Source organism: Microtus ochrogaster, chromosome 6, assembly GCF_000317375.1.
Source record: "Microtus ochrogaster isolate Prairie Vole_2 chromosome 6, MicOch1.0, whole genome shotgun sequence".
In the NCBI taxonomy this organism is placed as follows: Eukaryota; Metazoa; Chordata; class Mammalia; order Rodentia; family Cricetidae; genus Microtus; species Microtus ochrogaster.
The window spans coordinates 29,943,797-29,968,977 of record NC_022013.1 but is presented as its reverse complement, the minus strand read 5'-3'; the positions used below and the strand labels follow the sequence as shown (position 1 = coordinate 29,968,977).

At 41.0% G+C, this 25,181-nt stretch overlaps 1 protein-coding gene across 2 annotated transcripts in view; it reads right to left on the bottom strand.

Moving 5' to 3' along the window:
* Positions 1 to 1,016: 1,016 nt before the first annotated feature.
* Dennd1b (DENN domain containing 1B) overlaps positions 1,017 to 25,181 on the bottom strand; it is a 211,429-nt gene continuing 187,264 nt past the window's right edge. For both annotated transcript variants that reach the window (XM_005348448.1, XM_005348449.3), the window contains 5 exons: positions 22,012 to 22,068; positions 21,108 to 21,215; positions 3,741 to 3,820; positions 2,392 to 2,608; positions 1,017 to 1,662 (listed from right to left, as the gene is read on the bottom strand). In XM_005348448.1, coding sequence (XP_005348505.1) covers positions 1,129 to 1,662; positions 2,392 to 2,608; positions 3,741 to 3,820; positions 21,108 to 21,215; positions 22,012 to 22,068 — 996 coding nt within the window. In that variant the 3' untranslated portion in view covers positions 1,017 to 1,128. The remainder of the gene's footprint in view (positions 1,663 to 2,391; positions 2,609 to 3,740; positions 3,821 to 21,107; positions 21,216 to 22,011; positions 22,069 to 25,181) is intronic.

Here is a 25,181-nt window from a genome sequence, read left to right as displayed (position 1 = left end):
AAAAAAAAAAAAAAAAAAAAACCAATTAAGTGCCAGCAGGAAGAGGAGCCCCAGCAGACACGATAATGTAATCTCGAACTCTGAGGGGGTAGGACAGAAAGGGGACGTCAGGGAACAGCCAGAGCTCTACCATGTAGAACATCAACACTGTGGCAAACGTGGCACACTAACCTAAGATGCTAACAATAGCAGAGACCGGGTCCAGGAGGGAGATGGGAACTTCGTACCACCTTTGCTGATTTCTATAAATCTAGAACATTTTAAAAATAAAGTTGATTATTTAAAAAAGCCAACCCAGATAAGGCTATGGGCATCTTCATGGGGACACAGATGCAAGAACAGGGACAACTGCTTCTCTGGACTCCGCAGGGCACCTGGCTTTCTTGAGGCCACAGAGACCGGGCATTGTCTGAGGGGCTTCTCTGTAAACAGAGACTTCAACTTCACATTGTAACTCAGCACTTCCTGGGTTTCACTGAGTGGAAGGTAAAATACACATTTACATTGTTCGGAAAACATGGCTGCAGTGTCTTTATAAAAAAGCAAGTTAGTTCCACTAGAGAGCATTTAAACTTGAAAAAAAAATGGTGAGCTTAATTCTGCGATAGAAAAAGGCATTATTGCTCTGAAAGACAAGATAACTGCTCTTTCAAGATCTGCACACGTGAGCTGTATGTTTAGCATAACTGGAAGATTAAGGCAATTAGTGGGTTAAAAGTTTTAACAGTTTCAGGCTATTTCCTTTTTATCGGTTTTGACATCTTGATCAGCTCATGCTCAACCAAATTAGTACAGTAACTACTGGTTATATGTATGGATTACATACGCACACTTAGTTTAAATAAAATGAATGGCATTAAGCACCAAATACTGGGAAAGCTTATGTCCAAAACACACTTTCAGGCTATATACAAATTAGTACCTGATTTAACAGCACAGTAGAATTCATTTTACGCTCCATGAGATGAACAGATGGGGAAACATTCCAAAGGAAAACAATTAAACAGTAGTAAGAGTTTTCATTCCTATGAGTGATTCTGTTTACTGTAAGCATCACAGGGAAATAGTTCCACATGTCTCTGGAGAAGCCAAAAGGCAAGCGGCAATGACTGACCCTTTACTGGTACCTTAAGTTTGGTCTTCACTTCTATTTCCTTCTGAAATGTTTAAACCTTGTTGGAAGTCACATGACATGTGACACAATGACACTACTTCTTGGAGCAGTCCACCGCCTTCTGAAGGCTCCTCAGGCTCTTTTCCTCCTTTCTCCCAGGGAACGAAAGTGGACTGGCGGCTCCCGATGCTGGGCAGCAGCAGGCTCTCTGAGGCCTGACTTAGTGTTTCCCTCAGCTCTGCTTCTCCTTCACCCATCTGACAGGCCTCTGGGGAAGCTGGCTGGACACCCAAGCCTGGAGTAGAAGCTGGCTTTTCCACCACAGCGGGGTCACACGGACTGTCCACACAGCAGGGTTTCTCATTGTTCTCCTCTTTCAGGATAAACAGAGACTCTGTGAAGCCACTGGAGGAAACTCTCTTCCTGGGGGAGGGAGGGAGGTGCTTGCCATGGAGGGCGCTGTCGTCCTGCCCGAGATTCCACTCTCCTTGATCACCAGAAGCACACAGTAGGGCCAGGTCATTCTCACTGGGAGCATTGGACTTGTTCTGGAAAGGAAAATAACAACTTCAGAATCCTTTTAATAAATTACAGTGATTCTTCAGTAACTTGATTTCTGCTTTGAAAGTAAGGCTCCTAGGATTCAGTCAGGAGTGTGAGCATGGCCCAGAAGGGAGCATTGGCGGCCTTCTGATTTGGATTCACAGAGTCTTTCCAGCTCCATGAACAGGGGAGTGGGTGGACCACGAAAAACTGGTTTCTACGTGTTTAAGCTGCCACCTGTCACATTCAGACTGCGCAGAATGCACACTCAAGGCTCTCTGCAGTCAGAATGGGGCCTGCTCATGCACTTCTACCTCACAGTTTTTAAAAGTACTTAATTCACTACTTTTGTTCTATTCACTCTTAAAGCAAGAAAATAGGGGGGGAAAGATCTTAACAGTCATATCCTTTACAGTTTTTCTTTAAATCTCCAGAAAGTTTTTAAAGTAAAAATATTTCACATGAAGTCTTCACAAGGATAACTAGAGTTAGATGAGAATCTGGCTGGAAAAGAGCATCAGCTAGTAGCCCCACAGAACAGTGGGTGGACACAGGGCAGTGAATACTATGGCAATTTTAGCAGCTGAAATAATTCATAAGGATGGAATTTTTACCATAGTTTGAAGTTGGTGTACCTTCCTACCTAGAATCAATGCTTCTATAAACTCAGGTCTTGCGACCACAGCACAGGCAAGAGTGTTTTCAGTTAACCCTGTAAGTTAAACTCAACTAACCGTAGGTTTGTAATCGATGTCATCCATGGATCTGAAGAAGTCCAGGCTCTTTGCAGCTGCCAGCTTGCCTTGATCGGAGCTGTGTGTGCTCAGCGTGTCCAGGATCTCCCCCAGCAAGTCCATCTCACCTGAATAAGGCGCCTTCACTTGAGCTCCAATGGAGTCGTCGCTCTCGTAGAAATAAGCAGACGTTTCCTCGCCATCCTCAGAAGACACCCTGGAAGGAGACACAGGGCCGGCGGTCAGCCTTCACCCACAACCCACACAGGCCGAGTCCTAACAGCTCGCCCTCCATGCAGTATTTCAGCAGAACAACAACAAAGTCAGAACTGAAGGGGAGGGAGAGGTCCAAGTTTTTAATCCCAGCACTCTAGAGGCTGAGGCAGGAGGATTGCAAGAGTGAGTGAGGCTAGTGTGGACTACAGAGGGAAAACAGGAAAAGAAAGGAGAGAAGGGAGAAGTAGTAGAAAAGGGGAAATAAGAGGAAATAAAGATGGAAATGAAAAGGAAAGAGGTGAGGAGAGGTTTGAGGACAGGGAAGGACAAAGAAGAGAAATAAAAATTATAATTAGTTCATGGCCCATCTGTCCACAGTTATGCATATATCTGTTTCAAATACTGAAAAAAAGTGGGTATATGCATTACAAACAAGTAAATACAAAGTCATGGCTCATTAGCCCGAAGCCGGACTATTCATCGGTCTCCCTATGGAATTTGGGAATTGACTAGAAGCATTAGATTGAACACTTGGAAAGTTTGCAACACTCCAAGTTAACTTTTCATATTTTCTATGGTTTTCCTTTTCTTATTTGTCTTAGACAAGGATAAATACTCTTATAAAAGCACATTTATTTCATTCATGTGGAGAATGTCCAATTTATTACTAAAATTGCTAAAAACTGAAGTTTATATAATTTCCCTATTTCGTGTTACATAACAGTTCCACATTTCTCTCCTGTGATGTCACCTTCACCTTAGGCCCTCCCTTAGCCTGGTTTGTTTCAAAATGACTGTCATCACTGTCCCTGTGTCCCTGGTTGCTTTCAGTGTGGGGTGAGAACTTGTGCTCCTGTCACCCTTTTCACTCTTTGGACAGCTCCGTAAAAATCTCTGCTTCCCAAGGATAGGACCTTTCATGTCAGTCTTGCCTGCCCCTCTCCCAAGCCCCGCCCTTCAAAGTGCTGCAATGAGCACCATTTCAGTTTGCTGATGATCATTGTGAGGGAGCAAACCCGAAGTTTAGTAGTACCTAACCTCCTGCCAGTGAGCCACGCAATTAGACAGGACAGCCCAGAGCCGCCTGCCAGTGATCTGCACCACCAGACGGGACAACCCAGAGCTGGACTCACTTGCTTGCTCGTTCAATGTCATCATCATCATCATCAAACAGGGTACCATCGAGGCTCTTATGAGGCCTTCTCAAGTGTGCCTGGAGAGAAAAAATTGACAACAAATTGAGTTAGTGATTTCAAATATGTCTCCCTAATAATTTAAAAGGACAGTGTGATTTTATAAGAAATATTTACAAAAGAAATATACTTTCAAAGCTCTTGAATGTCATTCACTAACATGACAAATTAGAAGGAGGAAAAATGGAGGCACAGTCGTATTTTTTTTTTTAAAAATCTGAACACTTATCAAGTAATAACTAGAAATAGATACACACAGACAGTCACAGTTTCTGATACCAGCATGTCTGATTTAGTATCAGTCATAAATCCACATGGTAACTATCACATAATTTTAAGAACTACCAAGATTAGCCAATTTTATTACCCTACCACATCCCCCACAAGTCCTAAGTGTTTTAGAGAGTGCTTTCAATTCTAAATATGTATATGTTTAAAACTCCAGGTGGTTTATAATGTCACAAAAATGTAGGCTCTGGTTCTTCAGTGGTTCTGGAGTATTGGGGCCCGAACTCCTGCACCTGTGACAAGTGCTTAGGTGACAGCAGTGCGGGGTCTGAAGAGCCCACTCTGAGGAACAAGGTCTTCAGAGCAGCACTGTGCTAGGCATTTATTAGATGCTCTAAAATGGAAGATGTTTCTGCTGATTGGCTGACTTGTTTGTATGCATGTGCATACCAGAGTAAGCGTGTGGGATTCGAAAGCCATCTGTGGGAGCTGGTTCTGTCCTTTTACCATAAGGTCTTGGAACAGAACTCAGATCCTCAGGCTTGGCAGCAAGCACCTTTCCCTCCTGAGGTGTCTTGCCAGTCCTAGCTATGTGTTTTTAACACATATTTGTTTTTACAGATTTAGTTTATCTTATGTGTATGAGTGTTTCTCTGTGTGTATATGCACCACTGCATGCCTGGTGCCTGTACAAGTCACAAGAAGGTGTCAGATCCCTGGGAACTGGAGTTACGAACTGTTGAAAGCCACCATGACATTGTGGGGATCCGAACCAGAACCCTCCATAAAGGCATAAAGTGTTTTTTACCTGCTGAACCACCTTTCTAGATCAAAGATTTCTTTTTAACACAACTAAAAATTGTGGCATCTACATACTTACAAGTATTCTTCAATCTTTTACATCATACAAACCATATCCGTATTTTATTTCATGGGTCAGAATCACAAGACGGTGCTGGTTGTGGTTGTCATGTCTCTAGTCTCCTGGAGGGTTATTTCCCCCTTTCCTTTGTGTCCGCTATGTCTTAGAACATGCTATTGCAGCTCATTTCCTGGAATCTGGCATTTCATGTGGCGTCTTAGATTCCGTTTCTGGCTAACTGGTATTTTTCTCTGGCAAGCATAAGCCATTGTGGTGAGGTGTATTTTTATAGTGCACATTGGTAGACATGTAATGTCTAATTGCAATAGCGCCAAGACACGCCTTTTGTGTGGCTGGCCTGTCCACTCATTTCAGCTCCCTCCCCAAGTGTCCAGCTGATGTTCCATCACCTATCAGAACCACTGGCAGGGCCACTTCTCAACAGGGGGTGTATGATTACTATTTTATGGAATATTCCTGTTTTATTTGTTATGTATAAAGAGCTTTACTATTTAGCACTATACCAACATGCAACTTAGACACACACACACACACACACACACACACACACACACACACACACACAGCAGAAAAAGTTCCAAATCTCCTCTTTTATTTGCAGAGTAGTGAGCCACTGTCCCAGAGGTCTCTAAAGGGATGACAACATAAGGTTATTTTAAATACTGTCATGGCTTGTAAATATTTGGTACATTTCAACCCACCATAGTTATTACTGGTATTCAAAATAGCCCATCTTTGAATTTTGACTTAAAAAGTCCTTGCCTTCAAGATACACAGCTTAAGACAGTCACAGGTTAAAAGACACACTTGTTGAGGTTTTCCTTGAGAATAATCTAGTACAGGGTGACTGGCCTTGAGCTCATTACTGTTAAAGCTATAAGAAGGATATCTGAGGATTTCTAAAATGTTCTCTTTATTATTACACGTCTGAAATGTTTCAAGTATAAACTTCAGGATTTTTAAACTATTTGCCCTTTGACTCTTTGAAGCTGGCCCATGTCTTTTCTGACATGATCTCAGAAAAGAACTTTGGATTCTCCAAGAGGACCATGGCATCTGAACGCCGGAAACTGGTGCCACAAAGCTCAAAATCATTCAGCATCCTCCGGGTGGTGAATGGTAACCAGGAATTTGGAGGCCTCCATCACCCATTTAGAGAAGGAACTTCCTGTCTTCCTGTTTAATCTCCTCTAGAACTGAGCCTACCTGCTCCTAAAAGGTGGCACCAATAGAACACACATAGAATAAACACTCGTGACCTGTGATGTAGAAATGTGTAACAATAAACCTGAAAGTATGCCCAGAGATGTTTGATAATTTGTCCAAGTCACATACATCATCCCAAACGGGACCAGTAACAACACAGGAACTGACATCGCCTGCTGCCCTGTAGAGTCTATTACACCAAGATGCTCTCTCTAACCCTGGAGCTGCCTGCCTGGATCATCGCTCTCAAGTATTGAACTCCAATCATTCCTTGTACAATTGCTCTAATACTTGAGTGCCAGGACATGAACTTCAAACGCAAATCTGAGTCTATTTCGCATTTCCTACCTAGACGCTTTCCACAGAGATGTTACTAACCAGTGTACTTTACAAAAGTTACTCATAAAGAGTTTTAGAAACACATGGGAAACCAATTAACAACAATGTTCCTTTTGCGGCTGTTACCCTCCGTCCACTGAAGACACTGCACTGCGGTCGCCTGCGCTGTCAGTGCCTGTGCTTCTGGTGGTCCATGTGCCGTCCTCTGGACGGTTTGTGTCTCATCTAATTGGTGCCTTCATGACTAACCTTGGCTGTCAACATGAGACAGGTGAGAAGAGGGAACGGAAGAATTCCCTACATCAGATTGGCCTGTGGGCACTTTGGAAGGGGGATCTTAATTGCTTACTGATGCAGGAGGGCTCTGCCCACTGTGGGCGATGCTAACCCTGGGAAAGTGGACTTGGACTGTTGAGGAAAGGTAACTGAATTCTGTGGGATATTATTTTAACTAGGCAAGGATATGTTAGTTTGTTTATGTTGTGGAATATTGCTTTAACTATGTAAAGGTGTGTTACATTTGTTTATGCTACCTTTGTTTCACCTTGCCTGCCTAAGGCACCTGATTGATCTAATAAAAAGTGGCACAGCCAATAACTAGGCAGAAGAGGGATAGGTGGGGCTGGTGGGCAGAGGATAAACAGGGGAGGAATTTAGGCTCGGCAGAAGAGAACGAGGGAGAAAAAGAGTGAGACACCCAGAGCCAGGCAACCGCCGGACAGACAGACATAGAGTAGGACATACAGAATGAAAAGAAAGGTAAAAAGCAGCGAGGCAAATATAGATGAAGAGAAACAGGTTAAGTTATAAGAGCTGGTGGGACAAGCATAAGATAAAGCTGAGCATTCAGAACTAATAAGATGTCTCTGTCATGATTTGGGAGTTGATTGATGGCCCAAAGGAAAGTCTGTTACAACTGAATGTCTGCCTGGGAACAGCCAGGAGGAATTATGCTCCGAGCTCCTGCCTTGGCTTCCCCCATTACAGACTGTTACCTGTAAGTGGAAATAAACCCTCGGCTCCGCAACTTGCTTTTGGTTTATCATAGCAACTGCAACAAACTAGAACACTTAATTAGTTCAATAAAATATGCCATGATTTTACCTTTTAATATTGGCCTATCCTTTGGAGCATGCCGTTGCTATTCCCTGAACAAATGAGCATCTGTGTACATACAGCAGGTAGCGTCTTGTCTTAGTTAGGGTTACTATTGCTAAAATGAAACACCATGACCAAAGCAACTTGGGAGGAAAGGGTTATTTGGCTTACACTTCCATGTTTCTGTTCATTACTGAAGGAAGTTAGGAAGGAATTCAAGCAGGGCCGAAACCTAGAAGCAGGTGGTGATACAGAGGCCATGAAGGAGTGCAGCTTACTGGCTTGTTCCTCATGGCTATCTCAGCTGCTGTCTGAGAACAACCAGGACCACCAGGCCAGGGATGGCACTACTCACAATGGGCTGGCCTCCCCAACCACTAATTATCAAGTGCTTTGCAGGCTCGCCGGCAGCCTGGTCTCATGGAGGCATCCCCTTAGCTGAAGTTCCCTCCTGTCCGATGGGTTTGGTGTGTACCAGGCTGACATAAGCCATCCGTGCAGTTCTGTTGAGTATTTACCTGGCCGACACAATCTCTTCAGTGCACACAGTGCCCACTCACTCCCTCAATGGAGATTAAAGAATCTTTCTGTGCCAGCTATTAGGTTACATGCTGGGGCATAACAATGAGCAAGAACAGGGCTTGGGTCCTTGTGGATGTTAGTCTAATAAATACAAACTAAACCAACTCTAATACTCACACCGATAAGCATAACAGGTATGACTCCAGTAGCTTCTGCTAAGTTATCTACACCATGGAAGAACTTAACAAGAACTGACCTAATCTGAGAGCAAAAGAACCCTTTCCCCTGGGCTCCGAAAGGTCACAGGTGTTAAGCAGATGATGGGAAGAGACAAACACACACACCAAGTCCCTCCGTTGGGACAATAAGGGGAACCGTGAGAAAGTGTGCCATAACTTCTTCAGAACTTGCTTTGATACTCATGCTGCTTTCTGGGGCCATTAAAGCTTGCAGTTACGCTTCTGCTCACTAGGTGGCACACACACACTAAAAGACCACAGGATATACAGGCCTCAAGGGGTTACACAGAGGCCCAATACCTTTAGTAGGGAATGTGGGAGATGAGAACACAGGCAAGGGAGGCAGGAAAGAAACAATGCCAGATCACAGTCCCAGGTACTGTGGCGCAACAGAAAGCCATTGTCTCAAATATCTTCTGAGTATGTATTAAAAGTTGGTACTGTACACTGGCTCTTGGAGTTCTGGCAGTAGATATGTTTTCTTTCCATTCTTAGCATTTCTTCATCTCACAGACATGCAGTTGGCACCAACCATATGCATTTTACTGCTTCCACAGCACAAATGCAATCACTGAAAAATATTTTCTCCACATGAGGAACAGAGCAGCTGAACACAGCGCTCACCAGTCATTTCAGAGCCACACACAAGTGGGCAACAGCGTCTCTCCTAGGGTCCAAGTGTCCCACAGGACAGGTGTAGAGCAGGGGTTCAGAGCAGCACTGTTCTCACAGAAGATCAGCGGTCAGCTCCCAGGACCCATGTTGGGTGGCACAAAACTGCCAGTCATTCCAGAGAACACCAATGCTCTGGCCTCCTTCACATGCACGCACGCAATTAAAAGCAGGAAATAAGTATTTTCAAAAGAATATAAAGCAGGCAAAGCTTCTACTGCTTAAAAACAAGTTAAAAATGAGACTCAGAACTGAACGTCACAAATCTTAAACTTCTTCTGGATTCTGAACACATGAAACTGTAAATACAATTTTGCTTCCATGAAACTGTAAAGTACACATTTAGTGTATGGGAAAATTCACAAATTCAGAACTCATGAGGAGGGTTATTTGCTGTGACTGGGGAACTGTTATAATACTGGAAAAGTAAGTCTGCCAGTATGGAACGGAAACTGTTAGTGGTTCCCCTCCTAGAGCTGAGCCTACAGGTTGACTGGACAAAATACAGAAGACCGATGGAGACAGGAAAGGCTTTCATGGAAAACACAATCTCAGAGAGAAGGCTTAAGTCACAACACCACAGAACTGAATGTTTGAAGAGAATATTTAGTGGTACTAGCACTTTCGGGAAAGGTTCCCAGACTGTAAACCGGCCCCAACCAAGGAGCCTGGTAAGCTTGCAGTTATGCTTGTGACCGCTAGATGGCAAGCAATGCTAAAGAGGCTAAATGCAGCTTGATCTTACAGTCTTAGGTGGGTGGGGGCGGGAGAATTTGGATTGATAGGACGGGTATAAGCAGATGAAACAGAAAACAACTTGTCTGGCCTTCACAGAATTGAGATTCTGATAACACATGAAACATTTCTGAGACAGACACATTATGAAGCTCAGACTGGCTTTGGCTTTGCCGTCCTGTCTCTGCCCCCACAAGGCTAAGGTTACAGGTGTGTGCCGACTTGCCTGGTTTACTACATACAATTTTTCTTCCTTTCTTTTTGACATGGCCTATTCTTTTTAAAAGACTTATGAGTGTTTCTCCTGCATGTATGCACATCCTGCTGCCTGGCGCCTAAGGAGGTCAGAAGAAGACTTCTGATGCCCTAGAAACAGATAGAGGTCAGTGTTGTTAACTGCTGGGGAGGTGCTGGGAACAGAACCCAGATCCTCTGCAAGAGCAGCAAGTGCTCTAACACTGAACCATCTCTCCAGCCCTTAAAAGCAAGTATAATATTTGATACTACCCCATTTTTGAATTGAGGCAACCAAAATCCAGAAATACTGTTTTGCAGACCCAAAGTCTATACAAACACCTGATCTCCGCATACTCCACTAGTGGGATAAAGATGTCACAGCACAGAATTAAAATGGCAGCGCCCAGAACATGCGCGGCAGTTTGATTATTTGCAAAGAGCTTTAGCACACATTTTAAAAACCATTTCCAGACAGTAACTGAAGTGAAGTTAAAGACTTACTGAGGGTTTGCTTCAGTGGTAGGCATTTCACATCTGCTCGCTCCTTGACAAGCTTTGATGTGGGAGTGTCATATATCAATCTGTTGATTTCATTGGTTGAGTAATAAACAAACTGCTTGGGCTCATAGCTTAGAACATAGGTGGGTGGAGTAAACAGAGCAGAATGCTGGGAGGAAGAGGAAGTGAGGTAAGACGCCTCAGACAGAGACTCGACAGCTCTGCTCTCTGGAACAGAGACGAAATGCTCCCCTCTCCCGGAGACGCGATTCAGCTCTGACCCAGGATGGACGTAGGCTAGAATCTTCCTGGTAAGACCGGTGCTCATAGATTATTAGAGATGGGTTCATCGGGATATCAGAATTAGCCAGTAAGGGCTAGAGCTAAAGGGCCAAGCAGTGTTTAAATGAATACAATTTGTGTGTTGTTATTTCGGGGCATAAGCTAGCAGGCGGCCGGGGTGCTGAGGACGCAGCCCCACCACTAGTATTACTACAAAGCTTACTTTCCCAGTTAGCATATGAGAGGCAAATGCTAGCAAGCAGAGACTTAGGAAGTTGTGGAATCAGAAAGGTGCATGGCTCAGACTCTATTTCAAGCACATAGACTCCACAAAAATGTCTATTATATCTGTGCTGGGTGAAAGTATTCTGAGGTGCCCAGCGAGAGAAAGACCTGCTACAAATGGCAGATCTCAACCTCATTTCAAAGTAGGAACTGTGCCAGCAAGATGGAGATACTAGTGCTCCAAGATGGAGATACTAGTGCTCCAAGATGGAGATACTAGTGCTCCAAGAAGGGAGGACACAGTGAGGCAGAAGACCACACTGAGGCCTGAGGACCAAGAGCCTCCTGTTGGTGCACTTGGGGACTGGGAGAACTCACAAGAAAGCGAATGGATTGAGCTGGAAATTCCTGTTGTTACCAGGTAAGAAGCCAAGGCCTGAGACGGAGAGTCTTCCACTTGAATTCTTCCTCCATCAGGAAGCAGAGAACTTCAGGAGAATGCTGCCCCATCCCAACAATGACAAAGACTAGATAACCTACAAGGTAAATCCTAACTCTTTTGGAATCCATGAAAGAGACCAGATCCACAGTAGCCAAGTAAACCTAGCTTCATCTATCAGAGCTGCCACGGTGGGGGTTATAGGTGCTGAAAACTGAGTAAGTCATTAAATAAAGGACAAGTATGAGCTAACGTGTCAACTTCGAGTAACTAGGAATCTCCAAGACAGGGAAGAAAGGAGTGTTTGCAGTCCCTGGCCTCCCACCCCCCAGTCCTGTAAGGGAAAGACAGGCCCTCTGTGGTCATCCAGCACAGCAGAGAGCCTGCTGCACCATGCTCTTTTCTGTATCTTTATATAAAGCTATTGTCTTCCCAAGACTGATAGGGGAAGCGGGAAAGTAAACTCTCTACCAGTGGGAAGGAGCCCACATTGACACCAAGCCTGCTGCACTGGGGAGAGACCAGGAAACTCCCTCCAGCGAGGAAAGTGATGATACAAAGAAGCTTGAGCCCCACAGGGAAGGGGCATGGCTCCAGTCTGAACAGGAATGTCCTCTACAGGCCCCTGTGTTGTAGACTTGGCCAGGTGGTGGGTGCTTGATGGGGAGGTGCTGGAATCTCAGATGGTGAGGGCCGGTGGGAAGAAGTAAGCCTGGGAAAAGAGGATTTATCTTTCGCCCCTTCTTTAATCTAAAGTTCCGGGGCTGCCATGAGGTGAGCAACCTCTGCCAGACCAACTATACCTCAGCTGACAATGTTTGACAGGCTCTACAAATTACCTTCTAAAGACTCTTGCACACAACTTCCACTAGAGGGCACACTTGTAATCCAGAACCCACTGGATTCTTTTTGAAACAATTTTAATTACACCCAAATAGGAAAAGTTTGTAAGTAATAATGTTCTAACAGAAAAAAATAACATTTTTTTCCTAATTAACAATACCTGGATATTTCACATAAAATCAACTACAGAATAAACAAGGTTAAATCCAACGTAAAGAAAGCCCGGAACACACACTGCTATCGCGTGCTTTTATTTAGGCAATACTTCTTTGGTCACGTTCACTTAACTTATTGCAAAAAGTTTTGTCATTTGAAGTTTCTGAAAAGATTTTCCTATTATTTCAATCTAAAAAGTTAGTTTAACAGTGTCTTCAACACTGAGCCAAATTAAACATAAAATTAGAAACGTTGTTTATGGTGGTTTGCTATTTGTTGCCTTAAGAGCTGCTGGGCAAGAGGGAAACCGCGGTTGGCACTGGAAAGCTAGTCGCCCACCCAGGGCTAATGAACTCAGGAATCTTGGAGGAGAGCCTACAATTGGCACTTTGCTAAATCAGTGTAAACTCTAACTACATTCTAAATGTTTGTCCTTATACCACAGACATGGATAGGCCTCAGCCCCCATCAACCAATCAAACTGTAGATTGTAGAGTCCAGTTCCAATGGGCACATCTACAAAAGAACTCCAGCACCCAAGGCTCAGGGAACACTGAGTGGGGGAATAGTCTTCTCCAGAGAAAAGCATACTGATTGGTTATCAATACCAAGTGGTCAGCGCTGAAATCCTGAGTAACATCATACAGACTGAGCAGGTTGTATTTAGGAGAACACACACATACATACACACACACACACACACACACACACACACACACACACACACACACACAGAGCACACACAGAATGATGAATGAAGAAGGAGACAACAACTCTGAAGGAAGGTGGGAAGGGGTGTGTGGGAAAAATAATATACTTACAATCTCAAACTATAAAAGAAATACATAGTTATTTGTCTTATGTGAAACTTAATTTACAAAACTCAGTATTCTGAATACTTATTGGCATATCCCTCTCCAACCCACACCATCACAATTGACTCACTTGCCTTGCTGTTTACTTGGGAAGAAGCAAATGGCTACTTCCATCTGTCTAACTTTCTTCCTATTTTAGAAAGAAAAATCTTGCTGTATAATTTGGGCTGGCTTTGAACTTGTGATTTTCCTGGTGTGTGTGTCACTACAAGTGGCAGCTCTACCACTTCTTGACACTTCCTGTGTCAGCTGACTAGGAAGTGCTACCATTTATTAAAGAATCCACTGAATTCTTATAAAGGAAACTTTGTCATTAATACGTTAACATATATTACACACAACTTCATATGTGTATCTGTTTTCTTCTGATTTTCTTATTAGCTATATAATTTAAGAGCATCTAGTTTTTGTATTTTAGGTTATACTTAAATTATATCTGTAGTATTTTAAATATGCATTTTACTATCTGCAAATATAAACTATCTGATTATCATATTTGGTAAAAAGGCTAACAATGGAGGGATTTCTTTTACATTCCCACACACACAACTGTGACTATGAAATGTTTGCCTTACAGTCTCTGTGAGCCAAAACTCTGGATGTAGATGTACAGGTGCACATCTCAGGGTATGAAATGTTTGCCTTACAGTCTCTACGAGCCAAAACTCTGCATGTAGATGTACAGGTGCACATCTCAGGGTATGAAATGTTTGCCTTACAGTCTCTGTGAGACAAAACTCTGGATGTAGATGTACAGGTGTACATCTCAGGGCACGTTTTTAAAACAAAAAGTGTACTGCTTATCAATTATAAACTTGTCATAGATATTCAAATATGATAGAAACGGTTTGTAGAGCTGGGTGATGGTGGAACACACCTTTAATCCCAGCACTTGGGAGGCAGAGGCAGGCAGATCTCTGTGAGTTCAAGGTCAGTCTGGTCTACAGAGCTACTTCCAGGACAGACTCCAAAGCCACAGAGAAACCCTGTCTCGAAAAACCAAAAAAGAAAAGAAAGAAATCGTTTGTAAAACGTAAAAATTTAACATATAATGAAACACAGAAACACCAAAATTTCATTTTAAGTGAACCTAATAGTAGAGAAAACATCTTATCAATCCCATTTTATAATGAAAACATCCTCATTATTATTTACGGAAGAACTATATAAGTATGTGCACCAATTTCACAGCATGTGGCAGTAACAGGACAGCAGACCTTGTTCCGGTTGTAAGCAGTGTACTTGGGTGGAAGTCCTGACTATTCTTATCGTCAAGCACACTGTGTGACACTACACTTTGTGACATCACACAGCAGAGGAAATGCTGGCCTTTCTTGGAAAGATTTTTACAAACCACCTAGATGGGAGAAAGGGAAAAACTCAAGTGGATTGGCATTTGTCCCAGGCATGAAACAGTTAAAAGCGATATATGTGCCAAGGTTTTAATCAGGCTTTGCACTGAAAAGCTTCTTGAGTTCTCCACTTCCACAACGTTTTGTCACAGTGAAATGCCTTGCTTAGGGCCATCCATCTGTTAGGAGTGACTCGTGGTGTGGCTTAGCTCTTACGCTTGTGTACTAGTACAGTTGTTAGCTGAGTGTGCGTGTGTGTGTGTGTGTGTGTGTGTGTGTGTGTGTTTGTGCGCGCATGCGTCTGTTTAATTGTTAAACTAAGCAAAGAAAGGTTAATGTTTAAAGTGGAGCCTTGCTCAGGTTTATAGACTAGAAAGCATTATTGAAAGGGATTTCTCTATTATTCTTAAAGATTTCTACTGCATTTTAGACAATTTCATATGACAGACTAAGAATTAATGGTCTGATATTGTTCCCCAACTCTTCAGGATTCCATTTATATGAAATTGACAAAAGAAGGGAAGTACATGGGATTAAAACTGCTCTGCACCATGACCGATAGCAGTATTCTCACTGGACCAAACTGGCCCGATTTTCAATAAAATCAGAGAAGGCTCCTTTCCCTGGAGTCCTGTTAGGCTAGGGCGGCTGTTAGAACTGTCATCTCCGCACAAAAGGGAAAGGCCTGGGCTTTACAAATGTGAAGCCTAATTGGGAGATCTTCATGGCTGTACCCTTGACATTTATTTAAGCCTCATCAACAAAACAGAAAATAGTCATACTAATTAGCAGACCAGCACACAAATTACTATTTGTTGGAGGTGGATTATAGATTCACTGTCTATTCCAAAGACAAGCAAAGTAATGGGACAGAAATATCTAAATTCCTCTCCATGGCATCCAGATTATAAACTTTGCTTATGTTAAATAAGGATACATTCTTAGAATTCAAATGATCACAATTCATTTCATATTCTGAAAAAGAAATGAAAACAAAGTCTTTCATTGGTGAGCCCTGGTGGAAACTGGAAAAGCTGCATTCTTTCCACACCTGGGTCCATGTCTGATAATTAAATGGATTCAGACTGGAATGAGACAAGTCTATCCCGAGTCATTTCTTAATGTAGCTGACAATAAAACAAACATCTTACAAAGTTATAGATAAGAGACTTATTCATAAAACAGGATGTATATTGCTTCTCAAACCATATGCTAAAGTCAGCAGTCGGCACCCCACTTAGAATGAAGATGAATACCTGCTACTTTGGAAACCACAGTATTGTTAAGTGCTAAAGACAGGAATTTAACAAGAGAAGAAAGCCAAATAGGGCCATTGTTACAAAGGACCTGGCCCTCAGAACACATGGTACATATGAACAGCTGCCAATTACAGAGTACCTATTATACTTTATTATATTATATCCAGTTATCTACAACTTCTACAGCACCCTAGGAAAATAATGTGTAATATTATTAATTAAAATGCAGGAAGCAAGAAAGAGGGATATGTTATTTTACTAAATGTCAAAAGCAAGTTCCTTTTTTCAAATCCCGTTCAGGCTAGCTCTGCACTGGGGAAAGATCACTGGGTTATTGGCAATGTATTGTATTTTGGGAAATTGCTAAGTGTGGGTCTAATCTACTCTTATGCACCACACAAAGTTACCTGTGAAAACAGTATATATGGGAGCTTGTTTAAATGTAATAATATTGCCATGTATATAAAAACATGTTATATATTTTAAGTACATACAATTTAAAAATCTATTTCTAGAAATTAACGTGAACCATGCAAAAAGAGAAATTAGTAAATTATAATACAAATGTTATATTCTGCTATAGAAGGAAATTTTAATATTAATCTATGAGAAGTTCTCATATTGGGAAAAGCATTCCTGGGATGAAAATGTCTCTATCTTAAGACATCCTTTGAAAACAAAGATATCATTGTTTTTTCCCATCAAAACAAAATCTGTCTTCTAGAGTAAATATCATTTAAGTATTCTTATTATGGAGCCAGTAAAAACTTTTTATGAAAGTGATTTTAAAATGCTAAAGCTTGAGAGCAGTCAATATCCAGTCAATAATCCAGCTTATTAGCGACGTCAGAAAGCGAGTAGGGAAGCTCTGGCTTGTTTACACGTCAACTAGTGAGCGACTGAGTGGCAGCAGGAGCAGTTCTCCACACATGCAATAGCTTCATTCAGAGATATGCTTTGAGCACAATCATAATTTGGTAATTAATTCAGAAATTAATAATAGTTTATGAAAAATCAGCTTAATAAAAGGAAAAAAGAAAAATTACTCAGTTTGCTACAAAAATAGTACCATGAGTTCATAATATCTTCATGTTTTCCTTCTGTTTACAGCTGGTAGCTAGGAAAAGTCCTGGACACAGTGGGAGGAGAATTATCAGATGAGCAGGTCTTCTTCATGAAGGCCTGCAGCTTTCGTCTGCCTTACCAGCCTCTCTCATGGCCAAAGACTGCCAAACTTACGTTAAAGCCACAGTTCCCATGCCCAGGTCTTGCTCTGTCTTGTCCTTCTGCCATATGATGAAGAGTAGCAAGAAGGATGTTATGAAACGTGCATGCCTTTACCTCGGGTCTCCAGCCTTCAGACACTTAAATGCCTTTCTGTTCTTTCCATATTATTCCAGCTCAAGTATTCTGTTACAGTATACACTGGCTAAACCACAGATACACCAAACTACTTTATCACCATGGCATTTCACACTACTGTGATTATTAATCTTGCTTGTTCCTGTGATGGGCTTCTGAATCATCACTGCAGGTCTGTGAGGCATTTCTAGACTGACTGGGTCAACTAGAATAGAACCTGACATGGGGCCATAGCTCTGTAGCATTCCTCTCCCTCTCTTCGTAACTGTGGGTACAATGTGACCAGCTGCCCAAAATCCCGCAGCATTCCCTCCATTCGGTGGGTAACTGCAAACCATGAGCAAAAATAAACCCTCCCTTCCTTAAACTGATTTTTTGGGTGTTTTTTTTCTAGAAACAGAAAAGTAACTAATAATAAATTGGTACAAGTAGCAGTGTCATTGCTGTGATAAACCTGAGTATGTGGCTCATAGGGCTTTGGAACAGTTTTGTAGAAAGAATGTGGAACTTGGGGTAGACCAGCCCTTGAAGGCTGTAAGCAGAGACTACCAGGCCATTCTGGTCAGACACTGGAAGATAGGAGTGCTAAAAAAATGTGAACATGGAGGATCAGCTCATGAAATTCCAGAAAGAAGCAAGGGCTATACTGGGGTTTGGGCTAGTGTCTATTCATGTGGTAACGACAGCAAGAGTCTGGCCACATTCTGCCTGTTTCCCGAAAACCTGAGTGCGGCTGGATACAGAAGAAACGGACTAATTTGTATGGTGGAGGAAAGACCAAGGCAGGGTAGCATTCTGGCTGTGAGCCACTCTTCCCTTGTCTAGTGAAGATGAACGATACAGAAAATATGTGGTGTGTTAAGGAAAAGAGCATCGACCAGTTTCCTATCACAGAGGAGGCAGGCTCAAAACAGTGGAAATTGCTTCAGATATCAATGACATAAAGAGAAACCTGGACTCTACACTGGGGCAATGGAAATATTTTAAGGGTAAAACCCAATCTATCAAGATTCCTTGAGAAAATGCAAGTTTATTTGAAAGTAGAGAGACTAAACTGAGAAGATCAACAAAGGGATTCTAAGCTCTAAAGGAACTACCTAGGCGTTTGCTTTCCTAGGGTCAGCACACAGATGCTGATATCACTGGGAGCCAAGGGAGCCAGGCTCCACACACAAATGCCCTCTGAACTTGGCAACTTTGCTCACTTGGTATGGTTTTGCAGGTATAGAAGATGGAGGCATGGGGGTGTCAGGATGGTGTCACACCAGAGTTCTAGAGAGGCCACTTTATAAACTAAGAAAGGATAAAATGCAGTGGATAGCCCAGGATCTGGAAGATGCCAAGAGCTTGAAAAATTCACTGAAGTCTGAAGGTCAATATTACATTTGGTCCAATGCTCCTGTGCTCCAGGTTACAGAGCTGGAGGGAAGGGGCTACTCAAATCTTTACTCAGATGATTCTATCATGAGCCCCAGATGCAGGACTTGAAGCTGCAGCATTTAGTGTCTGCATCAGCCAGGTCATTACTATCCCACCAGACTTCCTTTATGGAATGGGTTGGATATTCTGTACCATTGTATATTGGAAGTACATTAGTTAAGAGATTGCCTGGATTGTCAGATGAGAGTTGGACTTTGGGGTTTTAAATAGCATGGGGCTGCTAAGTTTTTATGGATTATTGAAGCTGTACTGAATGTACTTTGGATTATGGGACAGCTATGGGCCTATGGAGTCAAAAGGTGGAAGGTTATGTTTTTAAAATGACATGTTTGGGTGTCAAGATGACAAAATCTGGAGATGAAATGGTTCATATTGATTTCTCCATTGATGGTACCTAGAATCCCATGAAAATAACTTCTGAACATGTCTGTGAGAATTCTCTATACTGGGTAGCTTTTCTAGAATGGAACCATGCAATGGGCTGTGATCCCAGAGTGAACTATTAAAAACAAACAAACAAAACAACAACAACAACAAAAAACAAGTAACAGGATTCAGTTGTCAAATATTTGTACACTGTGTGAGGGTGTATTGCTGTGATTGGTATAGTAAAAAAGCAGAATAGCCAATAGGCAGGAGGGATATGTGGGACTTCCTGCAGAGTGAGGAAGGAGGAAGAGGAGGAATCTAGAGGTGCGAGGAGAGAAAACAGGAGATGCAAGATGAAAGAAAGGTAAAAAGCCACATGGCAAAACATAGATTAATAAAGGCAGGCTAATTACATTATGAGAGCTAGTGGGACAAGCCTAAGCTAAAGACGAGCTTTCATAATTCATAAGGCGTCTCCGTGTCATTATTTGTGAGCCAGCCAAAGAAAAATCCAACTCCAGCATTCCTTCCATTCTGTTTTCTTGCAATGCATGGAATGTGATCAACCTCAAACACCCGCCATCCAGAATTTCCTGTACCCTCAAACTGTAAGCCAAATAAACCGCTCCATTCTTAAGGCGCAAGTCCTTTTCTGCCACTAATCTCTCATGAGCCACAGATAAATGCTATGACCATCCTGGCTGTGAACCTTGGCAGCTGTCATAAAAGAAACTTTGTAGGAACTTTGGGTTTGACTCTAAGCCTGATTTCTAAAGGTGCCAAATAGACTTAAATTTGATATACAAGGTTCAATTGGTTAAAACCTTTAGATGCACAGGGCGGTAGTGGTGCACACATTTAATTCCGGCACTCGGGAGGCATAGGCAGCCTGGTCTACAAAGCTAGTGCCAGGACAGGCTCCAAAGCTACACAGAAAAACCCTCAAATAAAAATAAGAAAATAAAAATAAAATAAAAAATAAAAAAAACTATTCTAAATACAAAATAAGAGATAAATACAGTAGCCTATTCTAAATACAAAATTAGAGATTACATTGCTATTTTTCTAGACACTTTGCCACTTTGGACAATATTTTTAGTAATACCAGCATTTGAAAAGAAGTTTTACATAACAACAGCAAATAAAATATCTAAGTCTAGAGAAAATAGACATACAGTCCCAAGTTTGGCTTCATGACCTTTCAAGTTTACTATGGAGAAAAGCAAGGTACTTTAAGTAAAAGTGATCTTTCAATGTGTGAGTTTTTCCTAGCTGGTGATAAATGATGCAGTACTCTTCCTCAGTCCTGGACAGGGCAGGGACTCAGAGCTTCCTGCTGCACATGCTAACAGGACGGTTCAATCCAGCGTGTTTTCAGACACAGTTCTGACAGCTCCTGATGAACCCACTGAGGATCATCTATAGAGTAATTCACCCTTGGGTTTCCACACATTGTTTTAATGACTGGACATCAGGGTTTCAATTTATGTTTGCAGTAAACAAAATCTATTAATGTTCCTTGTCACATTCATACTCCACATAATCACACAGTTAACTGTCTCTCAGACTCGCCGGACTATGAACTCTTTGAAGACATAATAAAAAGAAGCAAGTTAGGTATTCTTTATGTAAAAGAATTGAGATTGGCAGTGTTTTATTTTTTGGACCTATTGGGGGCTACAATATCTGTACATACTACTGAGATACCTTACAGACATGAACTATCCTAATACCATATTCTTTGGACAGCTTCACACAAAGTCCAATGGTAAATTTAGCTAACATTTTAAGAATATTATGAAAAGCTTATGCTTTGAATGTGACCTGGTACATGAGATTATTTGCAGGGCATTCCAGGTCTGTATCAAGATGGAATTTTCATACTAGGGATATCTAGTTCTCCACTGACAGCCATTGAGTGTACATTGCTCTCCCTTGATCAATAATGCTAATTTTCTTATAAGAGAAATACTAATGGTTCAAGTTACTCCTAAAGAATTTGTTCAAATGATGTGACCTGAGACTGGAGGCACAAAGGGCATCCTTACCTGGGAAAGTTTATGTTTGTCTCTGTCTCCTCCCTTTTCACTGTGTAATGTGTAAACTGGTGCATACTGTACCAAACCAGAACAGGTCCCATAATCTTCCTCATTGTCCTACACATGAAGAAAAGCAAAATTATTTTTCAATAATCCACTCTTAACTAAGGTTATTTGATTAATAAAGTATCTGTTAAACATGCAAAGAAAAAAAACTTTAGTTATAATTTTAAAGAATCTTCTAAAAAAGAAATAATGATTTTCTATAGTATGATTTAATAGCTTAAAAAATAATCCATACTTTGACTTGAAATGAAATTTATAAAGACAGATGTTTACCATTACTACAATGGAAGATTTTAAATAGTTTGTTCTCAACTCAAAACACAGTTGTTAATAAAACTGCAAGCATGTAATGTGTAACCAAAGCAAACACACAAATATGGAAATAGAAACATTTGCATGATACCTTCAATACTCATGGGTTCAAAATCCAATTATTGTATGTGACCTTTTATAAATTAGGAACATTCTTCAATGTAGTAACTACCATTGGAATGAACCTATAAAACCAAAGGGTGGCATTTCTTGATTAATTCCAACCCAAAGATACTTTCTTAAAAATAGTCAGCTTGAAGAAAGATCTTCAGTAGTACGTTAAAGGCAATCACTTTTATGATACTGTTAAAAGTATCTTTGAAGATCTCCACATTCTGTGATAAAATATGCAAACAATAAAGGGATTATTCAGTGGATTTATATAGAATATCAGAGAGTTAGTTGCCAGAGGGCTTGTTATAAAAATACATTCTTGAACAAAGAGAAAAGCATATTTCTAAATATGCTTTTAAAATATAAATAAGCCATTAAAACATAGCTCTCACACGGTTTGTAGCCCGAGAAGATGACACACCTTGTGTTTCAGCTTACTCTTCACCTCTCGTAGTCCCAGTCTGGCGTGACTCTTTGCCTAGAAGATGAGAGTAAGTGCATTTAGCTTCACGTGCTTCTATTACTGTTTACTAGATAAATATAAATATAAATATATTTATTGGTATATCTCAAATATATCTAGTTTTTATTTTTTCACTTATTTGTTATCTCAAATAAGCATTGCTAACTATCCATATTTGTTAGAAAAGAAGCAAATTATACCCCAACATTATTTCCAAGGATGCCATCTAGTTACTATTTTATTAAGCCTAAATTGTTGATAAAAACAGACCAATATGTATTGTGTTGCATACAAACACACAAAGGTTAACATTCAGCCTAGAATCAGTCCCTTATTAATTTAAAATTATCACCAATGAGAAAGAGAGACAAAGGAAATCACAGCATCAAATTATTTGGGGAAATATTTACATATCAAGAAATTCAAGCAATTTTAGAGAGGATTACTAAAGTGCTGTGTCAGACAGATTTACTAGCACAGGCATCATAACGGTGTGGGCTTGTGGCTCATTCACACAAATATTTGCCAAAGTCATGGAAAGTTCACACTGTCCTCACATATCTCTGGGCTTTGGCCTTACGATTGAAGGTCTCCAATCTGGCTGCAAATTAGGGGGTGCAACTTAAAATAACTGGGACTTTGTTGGCGGAGACTTTGTCGTACCAGAGATTTCTACTCACAATGTTGGTTGTAAACAGAGGGAGGGAGGCCTCATTTGTTTTGTGTTTCCTGGCTGTGCTGGCTGCTCAGATACAGGGCACTGTTTATTGTCACAACCTCAAGACTACGCTGCTATCAAGACACGTTATAAAGAAGGACAGTGACAGAGGAAGACTAAGTCTATATAGCCTAGATTCAAATCTGGGCTATATTTAGTTATGAACTCTAACTCCTCCCCTTTTCAAAGATGAAGGAGCAAATAATGTTTTTAAAATACACAAGTATTTTAAGCATCACCAAAAAGAGGATGGCATAAGTCTTATCTACAGACACACAGTCTGGATGTCAGCTCCAAAGCCTTTGCCCCCACTAACCTGTGTAGCTTGCTAAGCTGTTTTTTTTTTTTTAATTGAAAAAAAAAATTTCCGCCTCCTCCCAGCCTCCCATTTCCCTCCCCCTCCTCTCACTCCTCTCCCCCTCCCTGCCCAGTCTGAAGAGCAGTCAGGGTTCCCTGCCCTGTGGAAAGTCCAAAGTCCTCCCCCCTCCATCCTGGTCTAGGAAGGTGAACATCCAAACTGGCTAGGCCCCCACAAAGTCAGAACATGAAGTAGGATCAAAACCCAGTGTCATTGTCCTTGGCTTCTCAGCAACCCTCATTGTCCGCCATAGCTGTTTTTAAGGGAAGTTAAAACATGACTCTCAAGTTCCCCATTAACAAGTGTGAAGCCCAGAAGACCAATGACATACAGATAAACACTCAAGCAAAGTTCTGAAATGAATGCAACAATTATTTTTGTATTATTTAAAACAAACTGCAATACATTAAAGATAATTTCAGAAGCCATTTAACACTGAAATATATCCTCCGGGTTTTTATAATTTTTTAGAGTCAATAAAGACATTTAATTCTTTATTTTATTTGTAAAACAACTAAACCAAAGGCTCCTATTTTCATCCCTATGTTGTGATTGGTTAAAGTATATAATTATTAAGGAAAAATGCTTTTCTTCTCTCTTAGAATCTGAGGCCAGAGTTGCTTTGCTCATACTATTCTCTAGTTGGCACAAGTATTTCCTAACCTGTCACACTGTTTTCAGATCATCACTAGTATATAAAATTGAACCTATTGTTGGTCTCTTTCACAGTTTCCAAATTTGTCCACCAGTTAATTCTAAAGTCAGCCTGGAAGATGGAACAATGTTTGCATCTCCCTTGCAGCTTACACAAAATTGTGTGTTTAACTAATAAAATGATCTAACAAAAAAGATACTAAGATCATTTAGCCAGATCAAGCATTTCATCTGGTGGCGCTTCTTTTGTTTATGACTGTGTGTCTGTTGCCTCTTAGTTTTGTTTATGGTTCCTATTTGCATGGAAAAGAACAAATTTGGTGAGCTTAGAAAATTTCTCAGCCAGATATAATATAGAAAACCTTATAACTGCAAGACAAAAATCATATCCACTTTAATGAAATCACAGACAGTAACAGTTGGGCTGTGATGTAACACCATTCTGAGTGTCTCCCCCAGTACCTTTCATGTTCTCTACTCTAACTCAAGGAGATCACAAGTCCAAACTCAAAATGGTTGTCTTGGGGTCTCTATGACTGTGGTAAAACACCATGACCAAAAGCAACTTAGAGAGGAAAGGGTTTATTTCATCTTGCAGCTTGAAGTTTAGCAACCAGGGGACGTCAGGGCAGGACCTCAGGCAAAGCAGGATGCTGAGGGCAGGAACTGATATAGAGGCCATGAAGGAATGCTGCTAGCTGGCTTGCTCCTCATGGCTTGTTCAGTCTATTTTACATCATCCATAGACTACCTTCCCAGGTACACTGCCCACAATGGCCTGGGCCCTACTATCAATCATCAATCAAGAAAATGTGTTGCAGGCTTGCTCACAGGCCAATCTGGTGAATATACTTTCTCAACTGAGGTTCCTCTTCCCAAATGACTAGTTAGTGGGCAATCAAAGTGCTTTTTAAATAAATAACTGAAGTAAAAACATGTCTCATAGTTTTGAAAAAATAGCCATTTAGATTGAAGCTAGGTAAACAAATGCTGTAGTATCCATATAACAGAAACGAGGACTGATGTTTCTTGCAATTTATGGTCAAACAAGAAATTTCAACATATAAATTTCTAAATATGGACATTCCAGAAGGATCAGCTTGGGGTAAGAAATATGACAAAAATGATTTATTCATGTTCTTCAAACCTCTTAATTTATGAGATGTGATCACAAGATCAGTGTGGTTTATTCTAAAGACTCTGTAGATTAGCCTCCCTGCTATAAAATGTATTTTTTAAAAAAGATTTATTTGCCACACAAAGGGTGATTACATTTATAACACAATTTTAAGTCAAGATTACTAGTACTAAACATTTATTAAAGTTTATTATAATGTGAGCCATACAAATATTTACTGAGAAGGTAATTAAAGATGAATTCTTTTTTTTTTTTTTTTT